Raw genomic sequence first — 27,844 nt, forward strand, 5'->3', positions numbered from 1 at the left:
GTGCGAGGAACAGTTGGTTTTCCCCCTTATCTCTTCTCTCTCTTTTTCCCCCTTATGACTGACTATATCTGTTTCACTGCAATTCAGATAGGAGCTATTTTGATCCACAAAATAAGACAAATATGCTTGGATCAGCCTAGAAGCTGCCATTCATGGTTTAAAAATATTGCAGTCTAAATATTATATCACACACCAGCACGTCATCTCTTAGCATCAAAATCTTGAGATCAGTTTTTCAGAAGCCTTAATTGAAATTTCTCCAACCAATGTACCCTTTTTATCTCAGGAACTTTTTTAAACATTCCTTCTAATTATGAATCTGATTGAAATCCATTTAAAGCACTGAAAAAACAAGTGAACTGAAAATTTCAGGCTTGAACTAACCCGAGCAATCTTAGCTGTTGCAACAATCCTTCAAGGTCTGACTGCTGCTACGTTGAATTATTAGGAAAGCCCCAGGAAGACATGGAGTTTCCAGACAAATGGGAATCCCCATCAGAATAAACCTCTGCCGCTGTTACACACACAATGTCAAGGGGCTCCAGGATGCAATCCACGCAATTCCCATTGCCCAGATATCGAATTTAGACCAGTTGAAAGCCACATCCTTGAAAGAAATGATAAATTTGAAGCCATGGCCATCAAGCTGTGATCAAATATTTTTAGAATACATGTGTGCATTATCAGCATGAGGATTTCAGATGTAAATGTGAGAGATTCAAATTCCCTATGCACCAGGAAGATAAGTTGCCTGAGAGATGAAACAGGGCTGTTATTTGACATTGAGCTTTCAGTCCTGTAAAGAAGACAGAGTACAAGAAAAACTGGGGGAGTTTTGTGGAAAGCTGAAGCTGGTTCGCATTCCTCACATGTACGCCCATTGAGAAAGATACTGATCATGAGTTTCTGCCACAGCATATTCTATTGGGACACATTTCTTATAGTACAAGTGCCAATTTTATCTTCATTTATATGCAGCTTGAACAATTTCTTTGACACATTTTGAATGACGATAAAAGAACACTACGCTTCTCTTCCAAACTAATTTGTAAAAACTTTTTACTTACCAGATTTGTCAGGGCATGGGTTATAGGCTTATGCTCACAATTTTCACAACCAAAGGGCTGAGAGACTCTTGGTGATCTGACTGGTCGTACAGTATACTAAAAGATTAACACTCATTCAGGTCCATTGCTTGGCAAAACAAGGCAAAACACAACTTTCCCAATCCATACAATAACAGCCACGGGCTTCACAAAAATGGTTAGTTCTGCAGTTTCTTCAGGTAGTTGCACTGGTTTTCTCATAGAAACGTGAAACTGAATACAGAAGAGGTTGTCACTTCACAACACTGAGCCCAAGACAGGTGTATGACCTCTCGTATGGAGAGCCTGTCAGTCATGCGAGCGCAGGCTGCTTTCCTACTGGAGCCATTCTGGCTTGTATAAAACAAACACTGATTGGAAAAGGCAGACAGCTGCTTTCTAGCCTGGTGAAAAGAACAATGAGTGTTAACGTCAGACAATGGCAGAGGAGAGATTCCAGCCTGGGTCTCTTGTACCCCACAAGTGCTCCATCCACCAGGCTTTTATTATTATCTTTACATTAAAAGACCTTTACAGTTCTGGTTTTATTTAGCTACAGAGAAAAAAAAAAAAAAAAGGACATTATTTGATATCCTGAAGTTTTATAGGATAGACACATAACTTATTGGTGACTTTTAGTTATTTAAATCAACTCTTGTGTGTATGGAGAACTAACCAGGAGATTATTGAAGAATGTGAACCAGGAGAACTAATGCTTAAGAAGTTACATTTTAGAAATGACTTGCACCATCCTTGGACTGTAGCAGTAACCGGCTTTTAGCCATTGCTCATCTCAGTGCAAGAAATCCCAGTGGAACCTGAAAAGTGAAAGTGCTGCACAAAACAGGACCAGAGATTACCGGAAGGCAAAAGATGCCATTGAGAAATCATCGTGTACCCCCAAAAAAGTTAATTTCTACAGATGCTGTTTAAGGTGACCATCAATTACAAATTGCACGAAAGTGCTTAGATGGCTTTGTACTATGAGACAATGGCAAAAAAGTGAGAGGTAAGCTTCTTACATGACCTAATATCATTAGAGCAGGTAACAATTTACATGAGGTGAAGGTTTGGCTCAAAGGTTATTACTTTTATTTCAAAACCAAAATCTAGTCATAATGATACAACTAGATATTATATGTTTGCTTCATAGCCTTGCTAGAAAATAATTTTGATGCATGCAGGAAAAAAATCTTTGACTCTTCGAAGGGAGTCATTATCCTTTTGACTGATTAGTCTTCATTTATTAATGAAACAGTTCCCAAATGGATCATTCAGAGCTATTTTAATCTAATAGGCTACAAAAATTTAGATTGTGAGATTACTGAATGGCTTCAGTCCTTCATTTTGCCGTAAATAAATTAGTCCTGGTGTCTTTTGGACAAGCTTGACACTGTGATTAATTAAACTTCAAATATTGCGAAGTGACTGAAGAACATTTTATGAAACTCAGTGAAAGGTATTAGGTCGGAAAGATTTTGATAAATTGCTGCTAAAACATTCCATCTGTATAATGAATTGATATTCTTGAATATCCTGATTACAATGATTTTTAATTTGTGTGCAGTGCTAGTGGTGTTGTTTTGAATTTTCCCCTCAACTCAAATTTAATTAAAATACTGATTGATTGATATAAATTGTTTGTCTGCATTACCTGAGCACATATATTGAAGCCTAAGTTTTGTAAATATTTATATTATTAAGACGGTGTCCCCATCATTTTGAACCAAATATCATAGCTGAACTGTACAAATTAAATCACATTGTAAACAGTTCCCTGCCTTCTCTTATACAAATATTCTCTAGATTGCAAAATGCAGTCTTGTAAGCGTACTACAGAAAAAAAGAAAAGAACAGTGAAGATGAGACCCAGCAGCTTGATATTATTTTTAGGGGAAGAAAGAGCTGAGGAAGAGTTTTCTATTTTTTAACAGTAATCCCTACCCCTTTTACCTTTTTTTTCTTCAAACCTGTGCCCCAAAATTCTGGTGACAAATAAATGTCACCATACACTATATCAATACTGTCCTTAACAGTCATACTGAAGAGCACCCAGACAAGCCATGCAGCTGGTCTCACGTCCATTGGCAGGCTTGATGTAGATCCTGTTGCAAACTACCGTCTGACCTGAGCACAGCTCTTTCTACCAAAGGAAATTCTGGTTCTTTCCAGAGCAAATTTTGATATGAACTGGCATTGTAATTAATTTGACAAACAGAAAACTAAGGACATCCACCTTCCTTCCAAGGTCCAAACAAGACATGATCCAGTCTGCCACTAGGGAAATGCCTGTATACGAATTATAAATAATGTTATTTCTTCTTGAATAGTGGAAATTGATGTGGACTGGTAGAAGAGCTGGAGTTTCAGCTTAGAATTGCATTTAGTCACATTTTTTTAATAACCAAAATTCAAGCCAGGTGTCTGTTAAAATACATAAACACAAAACTCTCTTTTAATTTGCTGTAGTTTCGATTATAGCATTATATATTGCAGTGATTATCCGGTTTGCTGCCAGTTGATGACTTATAACACAATTATACATCGTCCCTAAAAAATTAAGTCATTTTACAGTCCACTATCCAATAATGAGGTAGAAGAAAAAGAAAGGTTAAAAATCTAATAAACAAGCACTAAAGATGCAAAAAATTAGAAAATAAAAGCGAGTTAATATATTAAATATACAGGATACAATAACAGATGCAAGTAATAAAAAGCATGGGAAGAAAAGAAACTTCTCTCTTTTAAGTCAGCAAAATTGAAAAATGTCACGTTAAACTCAAAGCCAAAGTCAGTCGCAGAAAAGTAGGCCCCCATCCATCCATTTCACAAACGTAGAGAAGTTTCTAACATTTAAAATGCTTCAGAGCAAATGACGTGAAGCTTCCCTTTACAACATAATGAAGGAAATAATGAATAAAATAATGAGACCTTCCTATGACATCTGTAGCTATATATACCTGAAGAAGAGAGGACAGAAGTTCAGCATTGTGAATAGAACGGGTAGAACAAGAAGTCTTGTGTACAAAAAATCCTGTACAATGGTTTGTCCAACATTTCAGAAATCCTCTTTCTGGAAGAGGGTAAATAAACATACTAGTAGTATTTTGCTATTAGTCTAATCTTCCCTTGAGCCAGTATAATGCTTTGTATAGCATTCCATCAAAAATGTCATTTTAATTCACCAGCTGCAATTACATGTGATTGCTTAATTAGAATAAGCTGGGGGAAAAAAAAAAAGAAAAAGAAATCGATGATACCGCACCTGAAAAAAAATATACTGTGAGTTTGGCTTTAAAGTAATTTTGCTTGTTGAAATTGTGCTATTAAGCAAACAATATTTATATGCTGACTTTTTAAATGGAACAAACTGTGCCATGCTTAATAATTTATAACTTATTTTAGACATTGTATAAATGGGAAATGTCACACAATAAGCTGAGACCCCTTTAAAAGTATTCAGTGCAACGTGATGCAATGTCAAGACAGCATGACCAACCTTGCAGAACTGATTGTAAAGAACACAATATGTTTGTAGCTCAAAGCAGCCTCTATAGTAACAAAACTAATTATTCTTCATAGTTCGTTCTTTATCATTTATAAAGAAATCTTCATAGATACATTGTCTTATCTAGTCTAAAGGTCAGCCCCAACTCCACTGCCTTGAAATGCAGGTTCTTCATCATTTCTTAATATCAAGACATAATAATACTGCTGGTGAAAAATACTACTTGTATGTAAGATCTGACAATTAAAATATATAAATGGGCCTGAAAAAGTGGATGGCTTTGTAACATTCAGCAACCTGTTCAAGTTCCAGGCATAAGCACATTGAAAAGGCTCCATAAAAGTGATGGAAAGCAAAGAGACAATATTTCATCAACAGACTGTTAAAGCTTTCTGAATCCCCTGTCCTCCCTTCTCCTCTTCGCTGTTAATGTTGCCTTTCAGAGCTTTAAAAAAATTTCTTGCTTCAGGTTTATTCCAAAATAGCCAAAATGAGAGGTTTGTGGTTGAAATAACAAATATTATGTGCTTTGATTATTGTTAACTTGTGCGGAAAATTTTCAGTATCTCCAAAAATTTGAATCCCATTAACTTACAAGGACCTTAGGAATTAGTCACTGCAATGCTGAACTTAAGTCCCCAGTACACAATTAGCCATTGCCCTACAAAGTGATTTGGCTGAACAACCTCTCTCCTCTTGAGTGTTCCTGTGGAAACATTACTTTTTCCACCCTCCTAGGCACAGTTTCATCAGGATGCTGCTCCCACCTTGAAGTAGAAAAAGCATGTTGATTAGAGCTACTCTTCTCCTCTGGGTCTGAACAGTGCCAAGCATCCATTTGGTGCTCAATAATTAATAATATTTCTGCATGGCAGTATGAGATTGCATTTGAAATATGGATTGATGACAGCTCTCCATCTCCTACACAGCAAATTACCTTTGCTTTGCATTTCATTAAAAAAAAAATAATCAAAGATATTCTGACATATCTTTTAGTTAGTTAAACTTTTTTCTTTTCACTGAAAAAGGAGAGAGAAAAAAATCTTATGTCTAAGAGTAAAAGCCAGTTTCTAGTCACTGGGATATATTTTTTCAGAGGACACACTATCTGAAACTACTTTTTGCTATTGCAAGCACTTGTCTTTTGGGTAGTCTTTCTCAATTGGTGTAGCGTGGACATTTTAAAAGAATCTGTGTACTACTGCCCACATTCTACCCATGGACTATTTTTCAAGGATGTCACTAAGTCTTTGACCAAACTATACCGAATGTGTGCTATGGCACATCTTCTAGGTCTGGGCTGCCAACATCCTCCAGATAGGGGATGTACTACCACATGGAAGGGACTGCTGGTCAAGGCATCCAAGACCCTCTGCATGGAAACCACGAGAGAGCAGGGGCAGAAGGGTTCATGAGCACACCTGGGTGTCACTCTAACATGAAGTCAGGACCACTACCAGGATGCCAGCACCTGGTTCTAAGATGTAGGCATAGTCTAATAACATCCATATCTAAAGACCATCAACTCTTGTCAGTACAGGGGCCCACACTTTCACTGGAAAAAAAAAAAAAAAAAAAGATTAGCAATCTGCACATTAAGAGATCAAAACCCAGTTTCTACAGACTTGTAGTGGATGACTTGGTCTCATTCAGCATGGTGATATCTATATTCTCCCTTTATTTTCACAGCATCCATTAATTTTGACCTACAAGAGGAGTTTTGTTGGAAGGTGAAGAAGGCAAGGAAAAGGTCTAATAGTCCTTTAAACCCGAGCAGTCACATTGGTGTTTCCTGCCATGTAGTATATGTACATTGAGTTCGCTAAAAGCCAAGGCAGTACAGACATGGTTTCTCTCAGCCCAGGAGTAAATCTCTTTCTCTCTACTGATCCCCTCTGGAGAGTGCAGAGCACTGCTGTGGAAGATAGTGATGTGACAATTATTTGGCATATGGATAACCACCACAGTGACTGAATTACTGGGAATTACTTCCCAAATTTCCTGCCACTGATCAACACTTATAAAACATATTAGTATGTATCATTAAGCATTTGTTCTTAAGACAACTCACCCCTGTGCAAAAAAATTACACAGCCCATAATGCCACACCCAAAGACCTCAAAGAAACACTAAAAATTACCCAAAATCTTTTAAATCCTTCAACAGAATTTAGTAGCTGCCTTTCAGCACAGAAGCAAAGTCTTCTCTCTATTTTCTAACCAATACGTAGTCCTGGAATTGACCCTGAGAAAATAAATCTATTCTTGCAAGTACTGCTCACACCGGAGTGTTTTATGCCTCCTCCATACACCAGCTGAAATGCCAAATTAATTTTTACATTAGCACTTATTATGACAACTACAAAGAAATGTTTCAGGTTTTTTTCTTTCCTCAGATTAAATCTTTTAAAGCAATCCTTTGTTTTAACAACCACGAAGGGGACATTTTTCTAATGCAAGACATTGTGAGGCAAAATCGTGTCCTTTATCTGCTCTGAAAGCTGAAAACCCTTTTTACACAGAACCTCTGGTGTGCCTTTCCACAATGGGCACCCAAAGAACTTTGCAGCTTCCATGCACTGTTAGATGCAGTTTCCATGCTAGGAGGGTTCATTAGCGTTTGGTCACTGTTTTCATAATTACATGGATATTTAGCCCTCAATGAATGGCAGTGGAGTAGTTACTACGGTTCAATGCTTTGAGACATTCTGTGACAACACACTATTTCTGATGGTGTAATTTGCTCTTGAGTGGATGGAAAAACTTGAGAGATTCATAGCAGCCTCTCTGCTGACTTTCACAGAAGTGAAATTTATGCTAATGACTGGGGAATGGGCAATTTGGGGAGTTTCTTTATCTGGGTCATATGCAACGAGGGTATCTTCAGGATGGAGTTACCAAGGACACTTACCTCTTGTTTCCTTCTGCTGGCTACTTTTTAGTATTCAGCTTGTGAGCATTGAAAGTCTCCAAATTCCTTCTCTTAGTCTTGAGTTTTTCTCCTTGTGTCTTGTTGGGCACAGAGTACCTCTTTTGGTTATCAAGTCTAAATGTAACTGTATGTCTTCCTGCTCTTCCTAAACTCTACTTTCTTTGATGTCTAACACTTTCACCTCAACTTTATTTCCTTTTCTTTCCTGTGAAGTTTCTACACATTCTTTTCTCTTTGTTCTTACTCTCTGGCTACTGTAATTGAATTTGTATGATCCAGTTTGACTTCCTTTGTATTTTTCAGTGAATTTATCTACTTTCTAAGCCCCTCCACTTTTTCCTCTGCTCTAGGAATCAACTTCCATTTAATATGTATGTGTCCTGCGTGAGCTTCATGCCTATCTGGGAGCACTGCATATACCACACTATGGATTGCCTTAAACCCCTTGGTAGCCAGTCCGCAAAGCTCCTGTTGTTCCTCCTTTCAGTAAGATTATAATTTGTAAACAAAAGGACTTCTCTGCACTGAGCACATGTCATTTTACTGTCTCAGGTTCACTCTCAGGTTCACTAAGCTTCTTCCTCAGTTATTTATGCAATATACACCACCTTTGAGGATCTGCTACAACTGCATCCAAAGTTTAGCCAGACTTTGTGTGTACTTAGGTTATTTCTCTTTTACAGGGTTGTTGTCTTCAAGGTACCTTTTTCTATCTAGATCAGGTTAATGGACAAGCAATAAGTCATCTATCCTGTAATGTTAGCAGTATTAAAAGGTACAGGCTTCCCCACATAAGTGTAACTACCCACAATGCAGCTCATAGCACGTGGGAGTGGGATCTCACAAACAACTCTTTGAGAAGACATCTGCAGGCATTTTGCCCAATTTTTATTAAAGCATTTAAACAGGTATTGTAACACCTAGCACAAGAATTTGTACAATTAGGGTGAAAGTCACCACTGGGAAGAGAGCCAGCATTAGACCTCTTCAACGCTCACATCCCAGTCAAATGCTCAGAGACTAAATGGTGATGAGGTCTTATCCTGAAATCCTGTCCAGGGATTAATTAGATCCTTGAGTATTAAACTGTTTATCCAAGTGAATTTTTCATCCAAGTACAAGGTATGGTATGTAAAACATTCATAGTACTGCACTGCGCTCTAGGATTGGCATTGATTTCACTAGACTTTATGTCTACATCTCAGCAAGTCTCCTTTTATTGCAAATGGAGAAAGACCCATTCATGACATGAACTGTGAGCCCACCCAAATTTTACCCAAGCAATCAACTACACCGGTGCTTGCTTTGACAAGCAGAGGAACATGTCAAATGTTACAAAGACGGAGGATCAGAGAAAAGATTAAGTTAGGATTGAGAACGTGGCCACCAGCTGATTTTTCACTGATTCTTAATTTAGGTGGTGTTTCCCTTAAACTGTTTAGCCAAACATTTTGGTCTAATTCCAAAAAATATTAAAGACAAAAGTTTAGCATGATATTTATTCTGTATAATTTTTTAGCTTTTCCTGTATATATATATATATACGAAAAAAAAGAAAATGTTGACCACCTCTCCTGCATAGCCCTGTTTGCTTTAGCACAGGTCTGGGGTTTTATGCAGTTATTCCACTGCTCCCACGGCCGCTTTGCACTATGCCCCACCACTGCCACGGTAGCATTCATGTGCATGGCCCTTTGCACAGCAGCTGTCACAGAAAGCTGAGCACACAATCACTTCTTTCTGTTTGCTCCTGTTGTTGTCGTGATTTATTAGGTACAAAGGCAGGAGACTGGCCCCGCACAAGTCGGAAATAGAGTGTTTCACCCCAAAAGGGAGTATGGGGAATGGTGGGAGAGCTACAATGACCAGGTAAGCATACAGCAAGTGGCCTTAGGGCAGTGTGATATGTCTGTGAACAAGAGGAGCAGCCCTGGGACAATGCCAGGCCAGATCCTCTGTCTGTAATTCCTGTGCATCCCATATAGTATGTTTAGAAAAGAAAAAGAAAAAAAAAAAAAAAAAAGAAAACACGTGGCCACTGCTGATTTCTATGTTCCATCTGACCACCCAAAAAACCTGCACCATGTTCATTTGAGTGATCCAAACCACGTGTCCTGTGTGATGTTGTTGTAATATGGTGCTTTGGGGAGGAGAAACCTTACACCTGACTTAGTAAGCCAGTAGAGCAGATGAAGAGAGACAGCAGTCAAACTTGGACTAAGCAGCTCCAGAACTCCTCTGGAACGGTGGTCCCGCTACATATTAGAGGTTACATTAGGTCTAATCAAAAGAGCTTTTAGAAAGAGCAGAGAAAAACTGATTGATGAAAACATTTTCAACATGAAAATGTCAGTTCTCAATTAAAATATCTTGTGGGAAAATACTGAGTTTTACAGTGGTTTTAAGGAAAGATTTTAAATAATTCAGAACATCTTTTTCATAACATTCTCCATTTAATTAAATCTATTAAATTTCATTAAATTTATTATTAATTTATTTTCAATTTTGTTTTGGCCATTATATATTGCATGATGTTACACACCAATGTTACAGTCTTAATGAATATCAAATACTACATTTTTTCAGTGTTACTGGGATGAACTGTTTCAATATGGCCATTTTGATGGTTTTGTATTGAAATATTTCAAACTATTTAATTCTGTGAAATACTTGGAGATTTCAGCTATTCATCTTTTTTTGAGTCCAGTCAGATTTCCAAATGTTGAACTCTCCCATAGGACAGAAAATCCATTTCTCCAGACATCTCCATTAATAAATGAATAAGCCGCATGTGTCACAGATGGTTATAAATCTTTCATGAAACAATACTCTTAATAAGCATTGTATCATTGTGTTACATTCTACTACAAGCTAGAAGCATTTTGTTTACCATTTATTAAAAGATCTACTCATTCCTTATTGACTCCTGTAAGGTATTTGTAAAAGTAACCTTAGAGCACAGGATGACCAAATTATTCCTTTACTTTTCACATCACAGGTGAATTTTATCATTGCAGGAGGGTGTTCAGTGAAACGCTTGCACAGTGTTATGTTCCCCTTGGGTACAACAATATTCACTCATGTACATAAGGCTATAACACCACGTAGCACACACCTGGGGGACTCCTGCTGTTTAACTAACACCAGGAACATTCATCGCTGAGTATTGTGCAAAATATATACATGACTTATTTTTCGTCAACTGGGATTCTGTTTCTTGTCTGTGTGTTGTCTGGATTTTTTTTTTTCCTACATTGCATTACCTTCAGTGATATTTATTCTTCATTTAAAATCAATTTGGAGTCAGTATATAAGAGAATTTTGAAGAGAAGAAAAGTACATGTAAATGTCAAGCAACTGTATTTTGTTGTACAGTATTCAGCTCTGTTTTGCCTGGCCATATCTATACACTTGAAAAACTTCTTTTTTTTTTATATTTTATATCTTCACAGTGAAGAATCTGTTTGCATTCCAGACTGTAATCGATCTGAGTCAAGTAGAGAGGAGAAAAAGGTTCCTGTTAAAGAGGATGCCCTAACAGTCAAAAAGACTGGAAACTGTGTCAGTCTAATAGTTCCACAGCAAGACTGTCAGCTGCAAGACCTACTCAAACAGTTAAGAACACCTGCTGCTTAACAGAGAGTGCAATCGCATTTGATGGCTGTGTTTTGTTGTCTCCAGCCACAGTGTCCTGGCCAGTGGTCCTTGTCAAATTTCATGAGCTAAGTAGAGTTGCCACTGAATAGCCTGGGAACCTCCCAGAGAGAACGTAGATGTTGCAGAAGGGAAAAGTAGGTGCCACTCTCCTGTCTCAGTAAGTATCAGACCAGTGCTAGAAGTCCCTGGGATCAAGTGCAGATGGAAAAAGGCAGATGCAGGGGTCTGACTGTTTGTGACTAATGAAAAAAAATCTCATCATCTCACGGGACGAAGAGGTCCCATGATACCGACCAAATCCCACTGACAACCATCCTTTCACTCTAAAAAATGCTGTGCAATTTCATACTGGGCAGTATTGTTCAGCTCATGTTCTCAAATCCCTCGTGCAATACTATTTTTGTGTTCCAGCCCTAGTGTGGATATTTTTCACATGAGGGCCTAGCTATCTCTGTATAATGATCTTACAAATGGCTTGGGAGTTTTCAAGATGAAAAGTGACATAAAAATAGCAGTAATGTGACACTACGTGATACTTTGTAAGGCTATTTCTGATTAAAAGAAGTTACTACATCCTGCATCACCTGTGACCATCACTCACACATACCTGATAAGATCACCTATGGAATGGGATATTTTCTGAGACTTTCATAAAGCAGGCATCACAAGGGGTTTTTTTGTTGTTGTTGTTTTTTTGGGTTTTTTGCATTTCTGATTTGAATAAATGCACCAAATAAGAAACTGCTTAATAATTCACAAGACTAATTTTTCTGCTGCTAAGTCCCAAGTGCATAAATACCTCTGTAATTATTTATCAGGCATATTAAACACCTGAAATTCCTCCTATTGTATGCTCTTTGCAGAGAGTAGAATTCAAATGAACCCTTGACTCTGGAGATACAACTGGGAGACTTAAATATTTTTTTTTTTATCTTTTTTTTTTTTTTTCCTTGTGTATTGCTTGTGCTCCTGATCTCAGGGTCAGGTAAGCTGATGGTTCCTATTTTTCCCAGATTCCATTTCATACCTTTAGCAAACTATCAATGAAAAAAATAGAAAAACCCAAAACCATGTTGACTAAGCAATGTTGAAAGCATCTCCAAGCTTTGTGCATCAGGAAGCAGAAATCACAGTTCAAGAGCTGGCATTGTCCCCTCTCCATCCTGTGCATAGGATGCTCCAGTGTAGCAGAGATTTCCTCAGAGGTGCTTGAAGTGACATTTTTCGGTCAAGAAGCGAAACCCAGCACTCGCTGCCTTAATTAACAATTGCAATGAGGTCACAGTAATAGGGGAAAGAAGCTACATCTGGTATCAAAATCATTTTTGCATTTTGGGTCACGATAATAGGCGTCCTAGAAATGTTTCATTCAGATACCAGACACTTCATTTCCCGTCCTAACCAGGCATGCTGCCAAAAGAGCTGCCAGGATTAGCATCGCTGGTGGCTGCGCTGGGAGGTCATTGGCAAAGTTTCTGTCCGTCAGCGCTCTCTCACTTTGCAGTTTCTTTCATCCTTATACATTAAAGTCATTCATGTAAATGTCAGCTGTGATTTTCATGAGGAAAGGAGGTATCAACAGACTACAGTTCGTGGAGTAATATAAATAAACGCCCTTGCTATTGTTAACAGAAAACAACTCTGTTTGCAAAATAATTGCAAAATATGTTGTTTACTTCTAGAACTCGGGACAGGACACAGTGATTTTTTTCCCTGTATCATTCCTCTCTTGTGTCTCATTGTTATTTATCTCCATAGAACAAACAACATGGGAATAAATTAAGCTAAATGACTTGAGTGATATATCACTAGCAGGCTATTTGTGTGTGGCAGAACTGGCTTTCTCCCAGGGAAACAATTACATAAGCGTGTAGAGATTTCCTTAAAAGCTATTTAAAATCAGAGGAATACCAACAGCATAACCCATTACAGTCATAGAACTGACCTAGTTTAAGCATCTTAAGGTTCTGCATCCAGTTTTAGCCAGTCATCCAGATTGTCCTACAGCTGAAGAAGAAACTATGACTTCTTCATACAGATATACTAGAGTTCATCACTTCAACCACTTACTTCATTTCAGTGTTTTTAGCATGTTGTAAGGCACTTGCATTCTCCCAGGGATGAAGAACCCGGGTCACTACAAGCAAAATGTATATTGATCTGAGATTGGCTCAAGTGACAAGACTAGAGAAACAAAATACACGTGCCCGTGCTTGCCTGCATCACAGGAACACACACAGATCACCCCTTATGAAGAGTCAGTTTTTAATTAAATCTACAGGTAGTACACAAATCCTTTTCAGGCAGAGTAATTATATCATTGAGTCTTTAATAAGGTTTCAGCAGAGGACTCTAAGAGGGCAACAGCTTCTTACTATTTATTTTGAATAACAAGAGTTCTCCTTGGCAGAAAGTTCCATGGACTAAGTACAGAAGTTTATCCTGCTTACCATTGCCAGCTGCTTCTGTGGATAAGACAGAAGGACTTCTCCCTTAAAGACAGGAGAAGACTGCCCTTAAGAAACAGGCTTGGTCTGCGCAATGTTGGAGCAATAAATAAACTACGTCATCTTCTTAAAAAACAATATATTGCTTTAAATTTGAATGCAACACTCCAGCCATTGAAACATCTAAGCATGACTTTGCTGCTCAGTAAAATTTAGACCAGTCTTCTGAAATATGAACATTCATGCATGGACTTAAAAATTAAAGAATTTGAAATTGTTCCTTATTATATTCATGTGAGGACAGGTTGCAAAGAGATCATACAGGTCTCCATCAAGTTATTGTCCAGTATCTTTTTTCAGTTGTATCATTTCAAATTTGGAATCAGATACCAATATTGGTATGTGTTAGAGAACAAAAATTGCCTTAAATTTTTTTATTAATCTCTATTGATTCCCCTTGTATTCCAGTTGCCACTGGTGAATAATAATATTATGTAGCTAAACATTCTAAGCTTTCTTAGGAAATAATAAATTCCATCATTTTAAATTGTTTTTCCTATTTGATTTAAAGCTATTAACGAGAGAATAAGTAAGTAACTTATTTTCAAATTACATATGCTTTCAGTAACTGTCCCAATACTAGTCCCTAGGTGCTCATCATCATAATTAATTTTAGCAACTGCAGGTAATTAATGAGAATAGCACCCTTGCTAAAATATCAGCGGTTTCAGCTGCTGTGACTGTCAATTCCTCTTCCTGATTTTAATTTCTTCTGTATTTTGAAGGACTTCACAAAACACATTTGCTTTAATAGCATCTGACTAACGAAACCCTGGTGGCAGAGCTATGCACCATTTCACAGATAATCGTACCACAGAGCAAGAAATGCTGAAACAAAACTTCTGCTACCTTAACCAAAACAAAGGACAAAGTAATCTATTCAAGACAGTAAAAAAATCTCACGTGTAAGGGGAGGGGAACATTTTTTTTTAACACCTAAGTAGATAAAAAGGAGTTAATATCACTTATGAATACAGAACAAAGCCCTAAAGACAAAACTTAAGTGACTCTAAAAAGATTAATTAAGGGAAGAAAATGAGAAACAATACTAATTGCTATTCTGTCAGCAAGTGGACAACTGTAGAGGAAATATTTGAAATATCAGAGACTTCAAGAGCTCTCTCACTTATACCACTTTCATTTCTTGTACATATTATAATGGTAGGTCTAGCGCGCTGGCAAAATCCTAGCTATCAAAATCAAAGCTGCTTTTAGTAAAGAGACTGAAGAAACAATTGGTATGACTGGTTCTGAGGAAATCCCTTTCATATATAAAACTGCATATAATTAACCTATAGTGAAAGAAAAGAAAAAAAATTGCCATGCAAAAGGTTTTGGTTTACCTCCCCCCAAAAAAGTATTTTGCTAACATTTTGGTTTGGAAATTATGTCACCGATTGATTGGAGTTTGCTTTTCTCCAGATATGACCTGTACTCTGCTCTGCTCTACTTTGTGCAATGTGCCAGCAGAAAAGCAGAGTAGAAAAATGTATGTTCAGCAAAACTTAGCAGTGGAATTCTTTGAGAGCTCAGAAGTGTAATTCAACTGTTCTCATGTGAGGGAGCCAAAATCTGCTTGCAAGAAAACTAAAATTTCACTGACCTAAAGTTTCCCATCATCAAGGGTCATGGCAGAGCTGGGCATAATAAATGTAAACAATTCCATTAGTAGACATCATAGTCTATGTCTCTGACCTATCTTTATTTCTCTATTTTTAAATTGTGTGCATTGTAGTGGTTTCCAGTTAGCGTGACAGAGTAGCAATATGCAGTTGGAGCAGAATCTTAAAGTACTGTCACTGGAATTTACCCGTAACCTAGCTTCATACCAATATACAAGTGGTGCTTCTTTCACAGAGGTGATAAATGATTGCACAAATCAGTCCAGTGTTGACTTTGTAGTAAGTAGGTGCAGCATGATAACGAGGATGATACATTTCTCAGATAATAATTCCAATTATTGCTGGGCAAACTACTAGGATTTCAACTATAGGGTCCATTCCTTACAGATAAATTGCTGCTTGGTTCCTGTTCAGTTTTTTATATCAAGGAATTTGCAATGAATAATGGTCAAGTCTTTCAAGCTTTTGGACAAAATTTACATCAAACAGGCACTGGGTCTCCTTTAGAGCACTATGATCTCCATGAGAGCCATGCATACAGCTTGATTACTCTTGGGTACAGCGCAAAGGCAGTCAACGAGTGCATCGGCCAAGACTGACCCAAAACCAAACTGGGATTCAGGGAGGCTGGTGACAGCGGCTCCACTGAAGATTTAACTGTCAGCTGCCCTTGCCCAGGGCTGGACACATCCCCAGATTTCATCCTTTTCCTTTTCCCAGCCTCCTTAATATGTCTCCCGAACAGTGACCAGGGAGGGAGTGACATGTTCCCTTCACAACCTCTTACAATCTGACCTTCAGTCAACTGAAAATGTCTACATGTGTTTAGTGCTCATGTACACACTTAAAGCCGTAGGGTTTGAACATATGTACTAAGCCAGTGCTTGCAGTCAGGAGGGGTGCTAGAATATACTTCTTTCTTCGGGCAAGCATTTCTATTTGCTTTGGCTAATCTTTCATGTCTATGGCATTTATTTCACCTCTGTGGCAGGCAGGTCTGTCACAGATCCTTCTGAGCTCTGAACTCAGCAGGAGTTAAAAGATCTCACCAGGGAGGACATCCAGGACTGGAACTAGGACCTCTCTTTCTACCAGATCACAAGTGCTGGGTCACCCAGGCTCCTGGTCCAGCTCAAACTCTACAGGAGCTGGGAGATCTCATGGTCATCGTACCAGAACTAGAGGCAAGATCTCACCTGCCAAAGGATCCAAATCCTGCTCCTGCTGCTGGCACCCAGCTCCCACTGAGCTCAGGACTCAGCATGACCAAGGAGCCAGGGCTCTCAAACAGCTCTCAACACCACCTAATACGTGTTCCAGTGAGAGGAGCACGCAGTCCTCAGAGGCAACAGTTTTCCTCTGAGGATGTTACAGACGTTAGTGCCAGCTCCCGTTCAGCTCAGAATCACATCCACAGAGATAAAAGAGTCAAAGTGATCAGTGCTACGGGTTAGTTTTTGCTTTTCCTGCTTGCTCTGGTTGAGGTACAGCAAAAGGAAGGGATTGTTACAAGCCACCAGCTGTTCTGCCTGGCATTTTGGGGGTAGGTGCATAACAGTTAACTTCCAAGATCCAGATAATATCCTGGTGATCACTGCAGCAAAGGAGTGAGCCCTTATATACTCATACAGATCATCTCCCAGTCTAGCCTGTCTTAAAATACCCACTGGTTCATGTTGTGTTTGTCTACTGGATTCTGTTGTGCTGTTTTTGAAGGGGAAAGATGTTGGCATATGCTGTGTTACATGATCCATCGTAATTCCGTGCAACATAATCGTGGATGTGAACCCACAAGAAGGTTTTGTTTACACTCAGCGCACAATTTTTTTTTTAGATGACTGGAAGAGCTATTAAACCGATAGTGCATGGCAAGCCTCCACATGAAGGCTGGTATAAAGTCATCTGTGTTTAGTAAACTATGTGTCTTGCAAACTGTTACACTGTAGGCTAACATGTGTGAGTATATTTATTTCAGGCTTAAAAAGCAAACAAACAAACAACAAATTTGTGATACTCTGCCAGGGTCTCCAACGTGGTTGTCTTTCCAAAAATCCTAAATGGCTGTAGCAAATCTTTTAGAAACCAAAGTGAATTGTTTAAAGTTCTGTTGCATTTTATATATAAATCACACTTATTTGTATGTGGAGACTATGTTTTTCCTGTTGACATCATTTCAGAGTCATTGTCTGTTTCAGCTAAGAAATATTTCTAATGGTCTTTCTTAATCCCAAGAACTATAGGTTAATGTGTGTATAAACACCAGCTCATCAGCCTAAGGAAGATGTAAAAGGAAAGGAGTGTTTATGTGTTTATAAGTGCCGCAGCTGGCTTTTCTTAGGTAGCAAGAGGAGAAAAATAAGCAACTTTAATAAAGATCAGGGTATGATAAAGATCAGGGTATGATGGGATCTGAAAAGAAATTACCCTAAGAGGACTCATTTTGCAGGAGAGCAGAGCAAAATATTTATTGCTGTCCCCAAACTCAAGTCACCATGAGGAGCTGCTTGTATAGCTTGTCCATTATTTCTTTCCTACTAGGAATATATTTTATTCTCTGAGCCAATCTGCAATTAAAAAAAATAAGTTTTTTAAGCTAGTGGTGGCTAATTTACCAAGTACCTTGATGAAGAAGAGGTAACCCATTGGAGGCATCTCCCCACCCACAACTAGAGTAGCCCTTTCTCAGTATTGCCTCTGTTCTTCCAAGTACTGGGATATAAATAGATTTTTTTTCCCAGCCATAACAGACTACACTTCTTCATCTCCCAGTCTACACTCCCTGTCCCATACCAAAAATCCATGGCCATCACCCTACGCCAAGCTCCTGACCATTGAATGCTCCCAGGCCAGCCTACATATCTGCCCCCTGCAACCCAGCCAGTGCAGGTTTCTCATCTATTCCCTTCAACCATTTCCCTCTTCCTCACTCCTCCATGCATCCCTCAGTCCCACAGCCCCCCCTCCTGACACCTATCCAACAGAAGGAAAACCATCAAGCACCCCAAGATGGATACTGCCTATGTCCCGAGGGCAGCAGCAGAGGGGTCAGCAGTGGCCATGAAGTAGCACAAAGTAGGTGACAGCTGGATGCCTGAGAAATGACCTGGCACACTCTGCTTGTTTTCCTAAAACCTATAGGCATAAATGATAGATACAGATTTATCACAATAGAAATAGATGTAGATAATAGATGATATAAGTATAGATGAGATAACAGTCAGCTTTATGATGAATATAAGCTCTGGGACACTACGTACCCATGGTATAGGTACAGCGATTACATTTTTAACTTTGATGCAAGTTACCATCTTATCTCATTTCTGTTTACAGCTCTAATGGGAAGTCAGTTTCCTGGGCCCAGAATGAGAAAAGCAGCAGAGGAGCACACCTTTGGCAGCGGTTGTCAATCCACATCAACAAAAAAGAGAACCCCAATCAAACTGCAGTGATCAAGCCTTTTTCTAAAAGCACAGATAGTAGCCGACATAGTAGCAGTGCTACATTTCCTGAAGCCAGTGCCAAAACGCTCTACGACGTTTCGGAAGCAGAAGAGCAATACCCAGCTCAGTACCGACCACAGACTCCCTCACCTATCAGCACCTTGAGCCACAGAACTGCCTCTGTTAGCCGAACAGAAGATGATGCCCCTACCTTCCAGTCAGAACCTCCTCAGCGAAGTAGCTCCTCCCAAGGCTCCCTCATGGAGCAGATCAGTAGCGTGGTTACTCGCTTTACAGCCAATATCAGTGAGCTGAACTCTATGATGCTTTCAACAGCCACTCCAGGGACAATGGTGGCCACTCCTCTCTGCTCTTCATACCTGATTCCACGGGAAATCCAGCTCCCTACGACAATGACCACGTTTGCAGAGATCCAACCGCTTCCTGCCATTGAAGTCAATGGCGCTTCGCAGTCAGCTAGGAAACCTTCAAATGGCAGCATCAAAGAAGGCACTTCAGAGACCCCATCAACAAAGCAAGACCTTGAGGAGTTGGTAGCTTTAACTCCTCCTTCTCCTTTTAGAGACTCCATTGATTCTGGAAGTGCATCTCCGAGCTCTCCAGTGTCCGAATCGGCTCTCTGTATCCCATCGTCCCCAAAGTATGACACGCTCCTCATCAGAGATTATACTCAAAGTTCTTCTTCGCTGTGAATGTAGTTCAAGACAACGTTGGATCTCAATGACTACAAGCAAGTAGTGAGGGGACAGCCAAGCCTTCAAGATCTCCAGTGTTTACGCAGATAGAGTGAGAGGCATTGGGTCATCTTGTGAGAAATGGAGAGGAAGAAGAGGAATTACTTGAGAAATGGAAACATCAGATTAATTACGCTATTTTAAAGACAAAATGACTCTTGGCAGATTATCGTGGCCTTAAAAAAACATGGGCTTTTCAGAAACACTGAATCTATTTTTGAGGGCTTATAAGGAGTCTGTTAAATCAGTTACATACCAAGTGCTTTGCTTTAGTATTACAATGAACCGTGTGTACAATATACGGGGCGGGGGGGAAACTAGATTGTAAACAACTGTACAATGGTTTGTTTGTTTACTCTGATTCCTTACCCAGAAGTGAACCTTGATCTTTTATCAAGAATAGAAGACCAAACATTGAATGTACATTTTCTAACAGACTCAAATCTGGGACCAACCTGTCAAGCTTTCTTTCTTTTTTTTTCTATGAAGATCTCAAAAAGCAGTAATGTATGTTCAATAACTACCAAACTTTTTGCTGAAGCATATTGTGTCCGTGATACGTTACACGTGGATAACACTAAGCTGAGGCTTTGCAGTGAGTGACTGCAATATGGAGGGCTTTACAAGTGACTTCTCAACCTACACATTTGTTTATGAAATTCTCTTCTATCAGTATCAAAAATTCGATTTGTTAACATTGGATTCACCTTCACAGCAACAAAACCCAAGGAAGATTTCCTGACTATTTCACCATGTTGCCAACTAATAATGAAGTAGCAAAAAATATTTTCTGGAGTACTGTTTTGTAATTCCCTTATCAGGGCAAGTTGTTGAGGTGAATATTCTCTCTCTAGCAGCACTACCAAGCTATATTATAGCTGCACTCCCTACTGAAATTAACACATTTTTATGGACGTTCTTATGCTAATATTACCAGATAAAATAGGTATTCAGGCTCCCATAGTCTTTGCTTGTAAGGAACAGGTAAACACCCTAAGGATTTTCTCCATACTCTGAATGACAGAATTCTAGGAGACCGATCTGGATTCTGATGAATGCTAACTGTCAGTGGAAAGGTTGTCACAATCATAGTTCATATAGAGGGGAAAAAAAACCCTTGTGTCAAAATCTGCTTAGAGGTGATTTAGCTACTCTTTAATAAGCAACAATTTTAACTTTATTTAGCTGTTGATGCCTTGCAGCTATGAACTGTGACGAAAAAGAAAAAAATACTTTCAAAGCAATACAGAGTAAAGGTTAAAACAGAGAAGACCTAATGAGATATGAACCAACAGAGTCTTTCTTTGTTTCTTAGCAACTCACAGAAGCAGCAAGGGGATTCCTCATATTTTTTCCCTATATCAAGGTAGTACGGTTTAGTGCACTTCATACTGTCACAGCACTTTTTTAATACAGGCAGGGAAGAGTTTTAAAGTTTGAATAGAAGCTAAATAATTTTTGATAGGCGTAGTTACATAGAACTAGTAAGTCAGGCCCTAAACGCACACTGTATTGGCTCTCTCCTTCATGACATAGCTGTCCTCAGGTGCCAAACTTTTATGGGTTTCTTTTATTTTATTTAAGGATAGTATGAAGTGGTGAGTGATGTACTTCAATTCAAAGTTGAGTTGATGTAGCCTTATATAGAAGACAGCCTCATGGAAGGGAGCCTTGAAATAAGGCTGCTATGTTTCATTTTCAAAACCTTTAAATCTTATTTCTTCAAAGATAACAAATATTTTGCAATCAAAATTCATATCCCCTTTTTTTCCCCCATGTCCAAAATAATAAATATTTGATTAAAAAAAAAAAAAGAAAGATGAAAGCACACTAACATACTTTAGCGAAGAACATTTTCTATTCTTTTGGGAAGCTAGTTTCACCATTACGTGCTGCACCCCAATTTGCTGCTCAGCAACATTAAAAAAAAAAATAAAAGTAATAGATGACTGAATCCAGGCTAACACCTCACAGAGATACTCTAGTGACTCTGTACATCCTGCACAAGGCAGTGCTATCCAACAGCAGTCTGTGGGAATGCTGATTTTGCCAGGTACAGCTGCTAACTAGCTATGCCTATGGCATGAACCGGCAGGTCACAAAACAGCTCTACTCCAGAAGGCAGGTAGATACACCAAGTCATGACTGTAGGTCCTTGTTGCTTACATGTAGTTCTTGCCTCCTCACATGACTGATTAGCACAGACTCACTTCTGTGTAGCTGTATGGTTTCCAGACCAGAGCTCGGTTTTGCCCTCCTGGTTCACAGTATTAGCATGTCTCATGAGTCCCTAGCTGCCCATGTCTTTAGGAGAAAGCATCTTCTTTCACAGGTTACAATCCACATCTAAGGGAAGGGCATATTCAATCAGTCTGTAACACAAACATTCTCATTTAGGGAGTCTAGACCACTTAAATGTTGCTCATGGAAGACTTATATGATAATATATGTTTCCATCAGTGCAATATTGTTTTGATATATACAAAGCATACTGAGATAGTTAATGTGAATTTCAAAGAGATTCTATTACTATCTGTTCTCTTTAAGCTGTTGACCAATGTCGTTACTAGAACATTCTCCATCTTGATCTTTACCTGACCTTTTAGGTTCCCATTTCCATAGTCTTTTCCTATGTTGGTGGAGACTTAATATTAACATATTCCTGCTAAAATCTGTGCGTTTCACCGCACTATGAAATAATCAACAGCAGAAATAAAGATTATACAGACAGACATAAAAATCTTTTCTTGAAAATAAAATTAGTAAAAAGCAGTGAGAAATAGAAACTGTCATACCATTACTCAGCATAAATATACCTCTTCTGCTCCCAAATTGCAATTCTGCACAATCCTGGCCATAGCTATTGCTCAGAGCTTCTTGACAATTTTCATATATATTGCCAAGATTATATATGTCACACACAAAACAATCTAACTCATGAATAAATATTTTAAGAGGCTAAAAAACTAATGTTACGCAACCCAAATTTTAAACAATTTTGCTCACTCTCATTTTGGGAGGACTCATGCATCTTTTCTATATCCATTAGCCACAGCAGAAATTTTAATTGCACAAGGAACCAAGGATGGACCCTGCTGAGATTGTACCTCCTTGTTGTCAGTCTATCTTTAATAAAAGATAGGTCAGCCTTAGTGGCATTTAAGGAGGGCAGAATCCACTTTAATTGTACAGGCTGGAATGCAGCAATGTCACCTTGTATGATATGTTTGCATTTCATCAAAGGGAGGAAAGGGGTTTTTTGGGGGGAAGAAGATAACAATTATGTAATGACTGTAGTAGTAATTCAAAGGAGCTCAGTGGGAGATTTGCAAGACTGGAAAGTACGTTGCCATAATTTTCTTGACACAAGAAAAAAGAAAATCATGAATGACAGACATTATGATTTCATTATGTTGTTTGTATGCTAGTCTCTGTTTAGGACATTAAGATATAAAGGCAGGGGTTTTCAGCCATAAAACCAAGGTTACAATCATGAACACTTTCCAATCTAACTAAAGAATGTGCAAATACCACATGAATGGCTTGAAACTGCCTTCCAATTTAGTGCTGCTGCCAGAAAGGGAATTAAAGGAGTTGAAACTATTGTCATTCTTGACCACAGGGACCTTGGAAAACCATTTGTTTCTTTTGTGCTTGAGGCCAACCCTGAAGAGTGAAGGTATAACCACCTCTGGAATCTGTGCTTTTGAAATAAAGTGAATCACTCTGGCAAGCCAATTGGGAAGAAGCATTAGCAATACGGAAGAAGAACTATATTTTTTAATTGGCTCTGGAGAATAATTGCATGACTTTGGAGATGTGCTTCCTTGTACTTCAATCTGAACATTTGGTGCCTAGAATCATACAGATACCTTAGACAAGAGATTTTTAGACCACAGTCCACAAAGCACTTGCTGATGTTTCATGGGAGCCTGGCTGTTCACAAGGTGCTGGCTTCTTCCATTGATTTCCAGCTACAAAAGCAAATTAAAATTTAAATGCTAATTAAAAATTAACTGGTGAAAATTTTAAAAGAAAAAAAAAAGTTAGCTTGCTTGGATGTTTATTCAGTTACTGTGTTTGCAAAAGGAAAACTTTGTGATCAGAACTGGGAGAATAAGGTCTCCAAAGAGAGAAAATGGGAAGGTCAATCCATGAGTCAGACTCTGGATGATAGTGGACTTCACCTGGGGATGTTTTCTTTAGAGACACCAAGACCAGACTGAAAGACAGCATAGCTGTGGGTGTAAATTCTGTAGAGGAAAGTGTGCAACTTTGCTATTCTGCTTAATACATCATTTATGAGATGAGAGGAAAAACCATGACGGCAACAGACAGCATACCAAAAATGTCAAGTCGTTAGGGAAATCAGAGCACTATGATCAGGATTAATAATGTGACCATGACTTTCTTATTGTGTTGGAGACCAGCGTCAGGGCTGACCCAGAAAAAGGACTTTGGTGCCTAAAGTTAGGATTTCAGCAGAATTTAATACCTACATTTAAAACTCAATTTTAAAACCACTATTCAACTGCCACCTTACTCAGGCATCTAGCATTGTACTTCTGCGTATGCTCAGAACCACCCTGATCATGACACATCTAAGGATCTTTTCACCTAACTCATGCTAAAACCCATCAGGGATGTGGAAAACAGGGGTTCCTAGGTTAAATCCCTGTATATCCCATGAGTGAGTACACAGAGCACACAGCACATAGACCAACAGGATCATAATCCCTACAAAATGGAGGAGAAATCGTCCTTTGTTTTAAGGTTGTGGGTCTGGTTATGCTGCTGTCTTTATAATAGCCTTGAGGTTAGAGCAGTCAGGCAGAAGGTGAGAGTCCTAAATTCAAACGCAGCCATTGCCAGAGGTGATTGAAATATTCCTCCTGGCTGAAGAGTGCTCTAATGACTCTGTGTTGGGGCACCCTCTGTTCGTGTCACTAAGGTAACTTCACAAGGTAGAAACAAATTCAAGTCCCAGAGTAGAAAAGCAACAGCTACTCTGCACCCTGGTAGGACATATATTTGATATAATTAAGGATGCTATGTGACCATTTAATATAAAATACTTTAAAAATCTCAGGAGCAGGAACCAGGTGAGTATTTTAACTACAAAGAAGTGGAGACAAAATATTTTCTGTGCTATGTATCGGCTCAAAAAACCCTTAAATACTTCCCTGAAAAGTGCTTTAGTGACAGGAAGGGAGGCTGTACCCTTCCTTACCTCTCTGTCTGCAACCATCTTGTCTTCCACCTGGAGTTCTCAGACACCTCTGTGGAAAGGGAGAGTGAATCTTCTTGGATAGGTGAAGGAATTAAACTTGGGGTTCCCAGTTCTCTGAGATTGCAGAAAAAAAGGACTTCATTTCATTTTCCCCCAGCTCACTTTTACAAAGACCACCCAATCTTTGAAACAAAAATTATAGCCATGTCCAGAAATGGGTCCCAGTTGAAAATTAGTATTTTCTGTGCATTGCATTTCCATATTGGCTCAAGTAGAGTAATCTCAGACATCTCTTTCCTTGTCACATTGCTTTCCTGGGCACCTAACTCTTCTCATAAACTTCACAGTAAGATTAGACATTTAACAAAATGTTCTGGCCTCCACACTAGAGCCAAATATTATAAAAAATTAGGTATTACCCTGCACAACTTTAAGTGGTGAAGTCCTTTACTGGCACTGGCCCTTAACCTATTGAGGTTAATGGAATCACTCCAGATTAATATCCGTGTAAAGAAAATCAAAGTTTGCTAGTGGCCAACCAAGTCTAGATCTTGGCTATTTGCTTCAGCAGAGAATGATAACGACAGGATGTTCTTCCAACTTTCTTTCTAATCGAAGAGTAGATGCATTTTATTATGTTCATTCTTGAAGCAACTTGCTAGGCTTGGTGAATAGTACCTTCCCATCATTCTTTATCGTTGCTGCTCTTGCAGGTATCTCAATGGGAAAATTGTACTTTGACTGAATGTGTTAAGGGATGTGAGAGAACATATCCAAAAATAAGAAGCAGGTCACAGTTTTCTGGCAGTTTCATGAATCTCATAAAAGGAAGTCAATACTCTCCATGAACAAGAAAATCATTCATCTGCTACCCATTTCAGTGTGCACTGCACGTATTAAAGACTTCAGTTGAATGATCAGAATTCACTTTTTTGCTATGGTTTATTATTATACCCTCTGTTCAAATCTCTGCAATTGTCACTTAGAATTTTATACTGTGAAAAGGAAAAAAGATACAGACCAGTGAAGCATAAAGGTAAGTAAAAAATTCATCTAGGTGATGAATTGGTATATATGGCTGATTTTGCCTCATCTGAGTAATGACAGTACAAACAAACAATAATCATTAAGTCACTCCAATCTGCCAAATGGGAACAAATATACTATGTATATTACATGTACTAATAGGATTACATGGCAGCTGGTGGTGGTATTTGTAATTAGAAATCTATATAGAATATAGATGTTTTAGAGAGACGGTGCCAATTCTAAAAGATTTGTGTGGGCTACAAGTGCTTGTAATTATTTTTTTAATTTGCTAATAACTTATGAACAACTGGTTTCAAACATTCTGTGAGCGTTTGTTCTTTTTTATGTTGTTGCTGCTTATACTATTAAAAAATAGAGAATGTAAAGTTATTATTTTGATGTGAACTGAAAATGATTTTTCATAAAATTTAACATTTTTATCAGCTTTGGTTTTGCTTTCTACCTGTACAAATGTAATTTATTTTAGCATTGAAAAATACCTTTGCTTGTTTCTCGATTGTCTACATCATGTTATAGTTGGTGTTTATGTAGAGTCAGGTACTTTTTGAACAGTATTAAAAAAATTCTGTGATATGACTGAAAACTGGATTTTTTTTCCTCTGAAATACTTAGCTATGTTTTCAATGCATTTCTCTGCAAACCAGGTGTGCCTATACACAAATTCTTCAATGATAATCTTTCTCTCTCTGTTGTTTTAAAGGATTAACTTTACATACATAAGTAATAGTTACATACCACTCTAGTATAGTTTGCTCTTTTCCTTTTGAAACAAACACAATCTCATTGATGAGGCATATATGGATTTTCAGGTCAAGAGGAAATAGTACAATACCATGGTCTCAAACATCAGAAAACAAAGCTGTTCGACTGAGAATTCATATATCAAAGCATTGTTTTAATAGCTGTTGTAAGAAACCACATTGTTCCTACCACTGTAGGTTCACATCTAATCTTGAATTGCAAACAGAACATCTGAGAAAATTTTCTATATCCTTTAATAATTTGGTTTCTCCGCCATCATCACTACGAGAAATCAATGCCTTACCTCAAGTCTAGCTACATTCTGTTTCCAGCAAATAGATTTTATTTTTCTTGCTAAATGGGAAAAAACCCCAACAAACCAAAACAAAAAAACCAAAACAAACCAAAAAACTCCACAACAACCTACCCCCGCCCCAAAAAAAACCCCAAAACCAAACCAAAACCCACCACCAAAAAACCACCCTTCCTATTTAGAAATGCTCTCCTTCCCATTCTAAAATCTGCTCTTACTTAGACTGGCATGAATCTAGAATAATTGCACTGCATGAAGTGGAGAGCGGAATGTGAACTGCAAACACAGATAAAAGACTTCCATACACACTATTTTCTAAATGTATCTCCAGAGATACTGCCGATTTGTTTTATTTGCTGTTGAAGAATTAAAGGGAATAATTTCATAACACAATGGTAGATAAAGTGCCCATCTCCAGCTAAAAATAATGTGAAATCACATCATAGTGTCTTTCAACCACCTAAAAGTCCACATCCCAGAGTAAATTCTTTCATGGCAGCTGCTTCAGCAAAATACACTGCTTTAGGTGAAGAATGTTTTAGCAACAGAAACAGTGCAATTACATTGCATTTTGGAGACAAGGATTTTGAAAACAATATGCAATAGCCTGCTTCATTGCAGAATTTTTTGTAAAGCGTTCTCTGGAACACTGGGTCCAATTTTTTTTTGTTTGCAAGAAAAATTAATTTATGCCATGGTCCATCGCCACCTCTCAGCTGTGTTTCTTCTGAGTTTCTGTTATCACTACAGTATGATGACCTTCAGAACCTAATAAACTAATAAATCCCATCCCAGATTTAATCACAAATTAGTGTTTATATAAAATGAGAGGGGTACAATTCCATTATATGCCTTCAGAAATATCAGGGCACTTAGAGGTGAGAAAAGCAAAAGCTCAATTTCTTAGAAAGTTTGGAGTCTAATTTCTCTGCCTGTCTGGAGTATGATCTTTCTTTGATGTTTGGTTCATTAATGCCATCTGATACCAGAGAAGCCTTACCGCCA

General features: G+C 38.4%; 1 protein-coding gene across 6 annotated transcripts in view; it reads left to right on the forward strand.

The window, feature by feature from the left end:
• GRM5 (glutamate metabotropic receptor 5) overlaps positions 1–26,355 on the forward strand; it is a 285,898-nt gene extending 259,543 nt beyond the window's left edge. For 3 of the 6 annotated variants that reach the window (XM_054835006.1, XM_054834996.1, XM_054835017.1), the window contains exons 10-12: positions 9,298–9,393; positions 10,977–11,138; positions 18,641–26,355. In XM_054835006.1, coding sequence (XP_054690981.1) covers positions 9,298–9,393; positions 10,977–11,138; positions 18,641–19,463 — 1,081 coding nt within the window. In that variant the 3' untranslated portion in view covers positions 19,464–26,355. The remainder of the gene's footprint in view (positions 1–9,297; positions 9,394–10,976; positions 11,139–18,640) is intronic. The other 3 variants (XM_054835043.1, XM_054835026.1, XM_054835035.1) reach the window with 2 other exon arrangements.
• Positions 26,356–27,844: the final 1,489 nt, after the last annotated feature.

This window comes from Grus americana, chromosome 1 (genome assembly GCF_028858705.1).
Source record: "Grus americana isolate bGruAme1 chromosome 1, bGruAme1.mat, whole genome shotgun sequence".
Lineage (NCBI taxonomy): Eukaryota > Metazoa > Chordata > Aves > Gruiformes > Gruidae > Grus > Grus americana.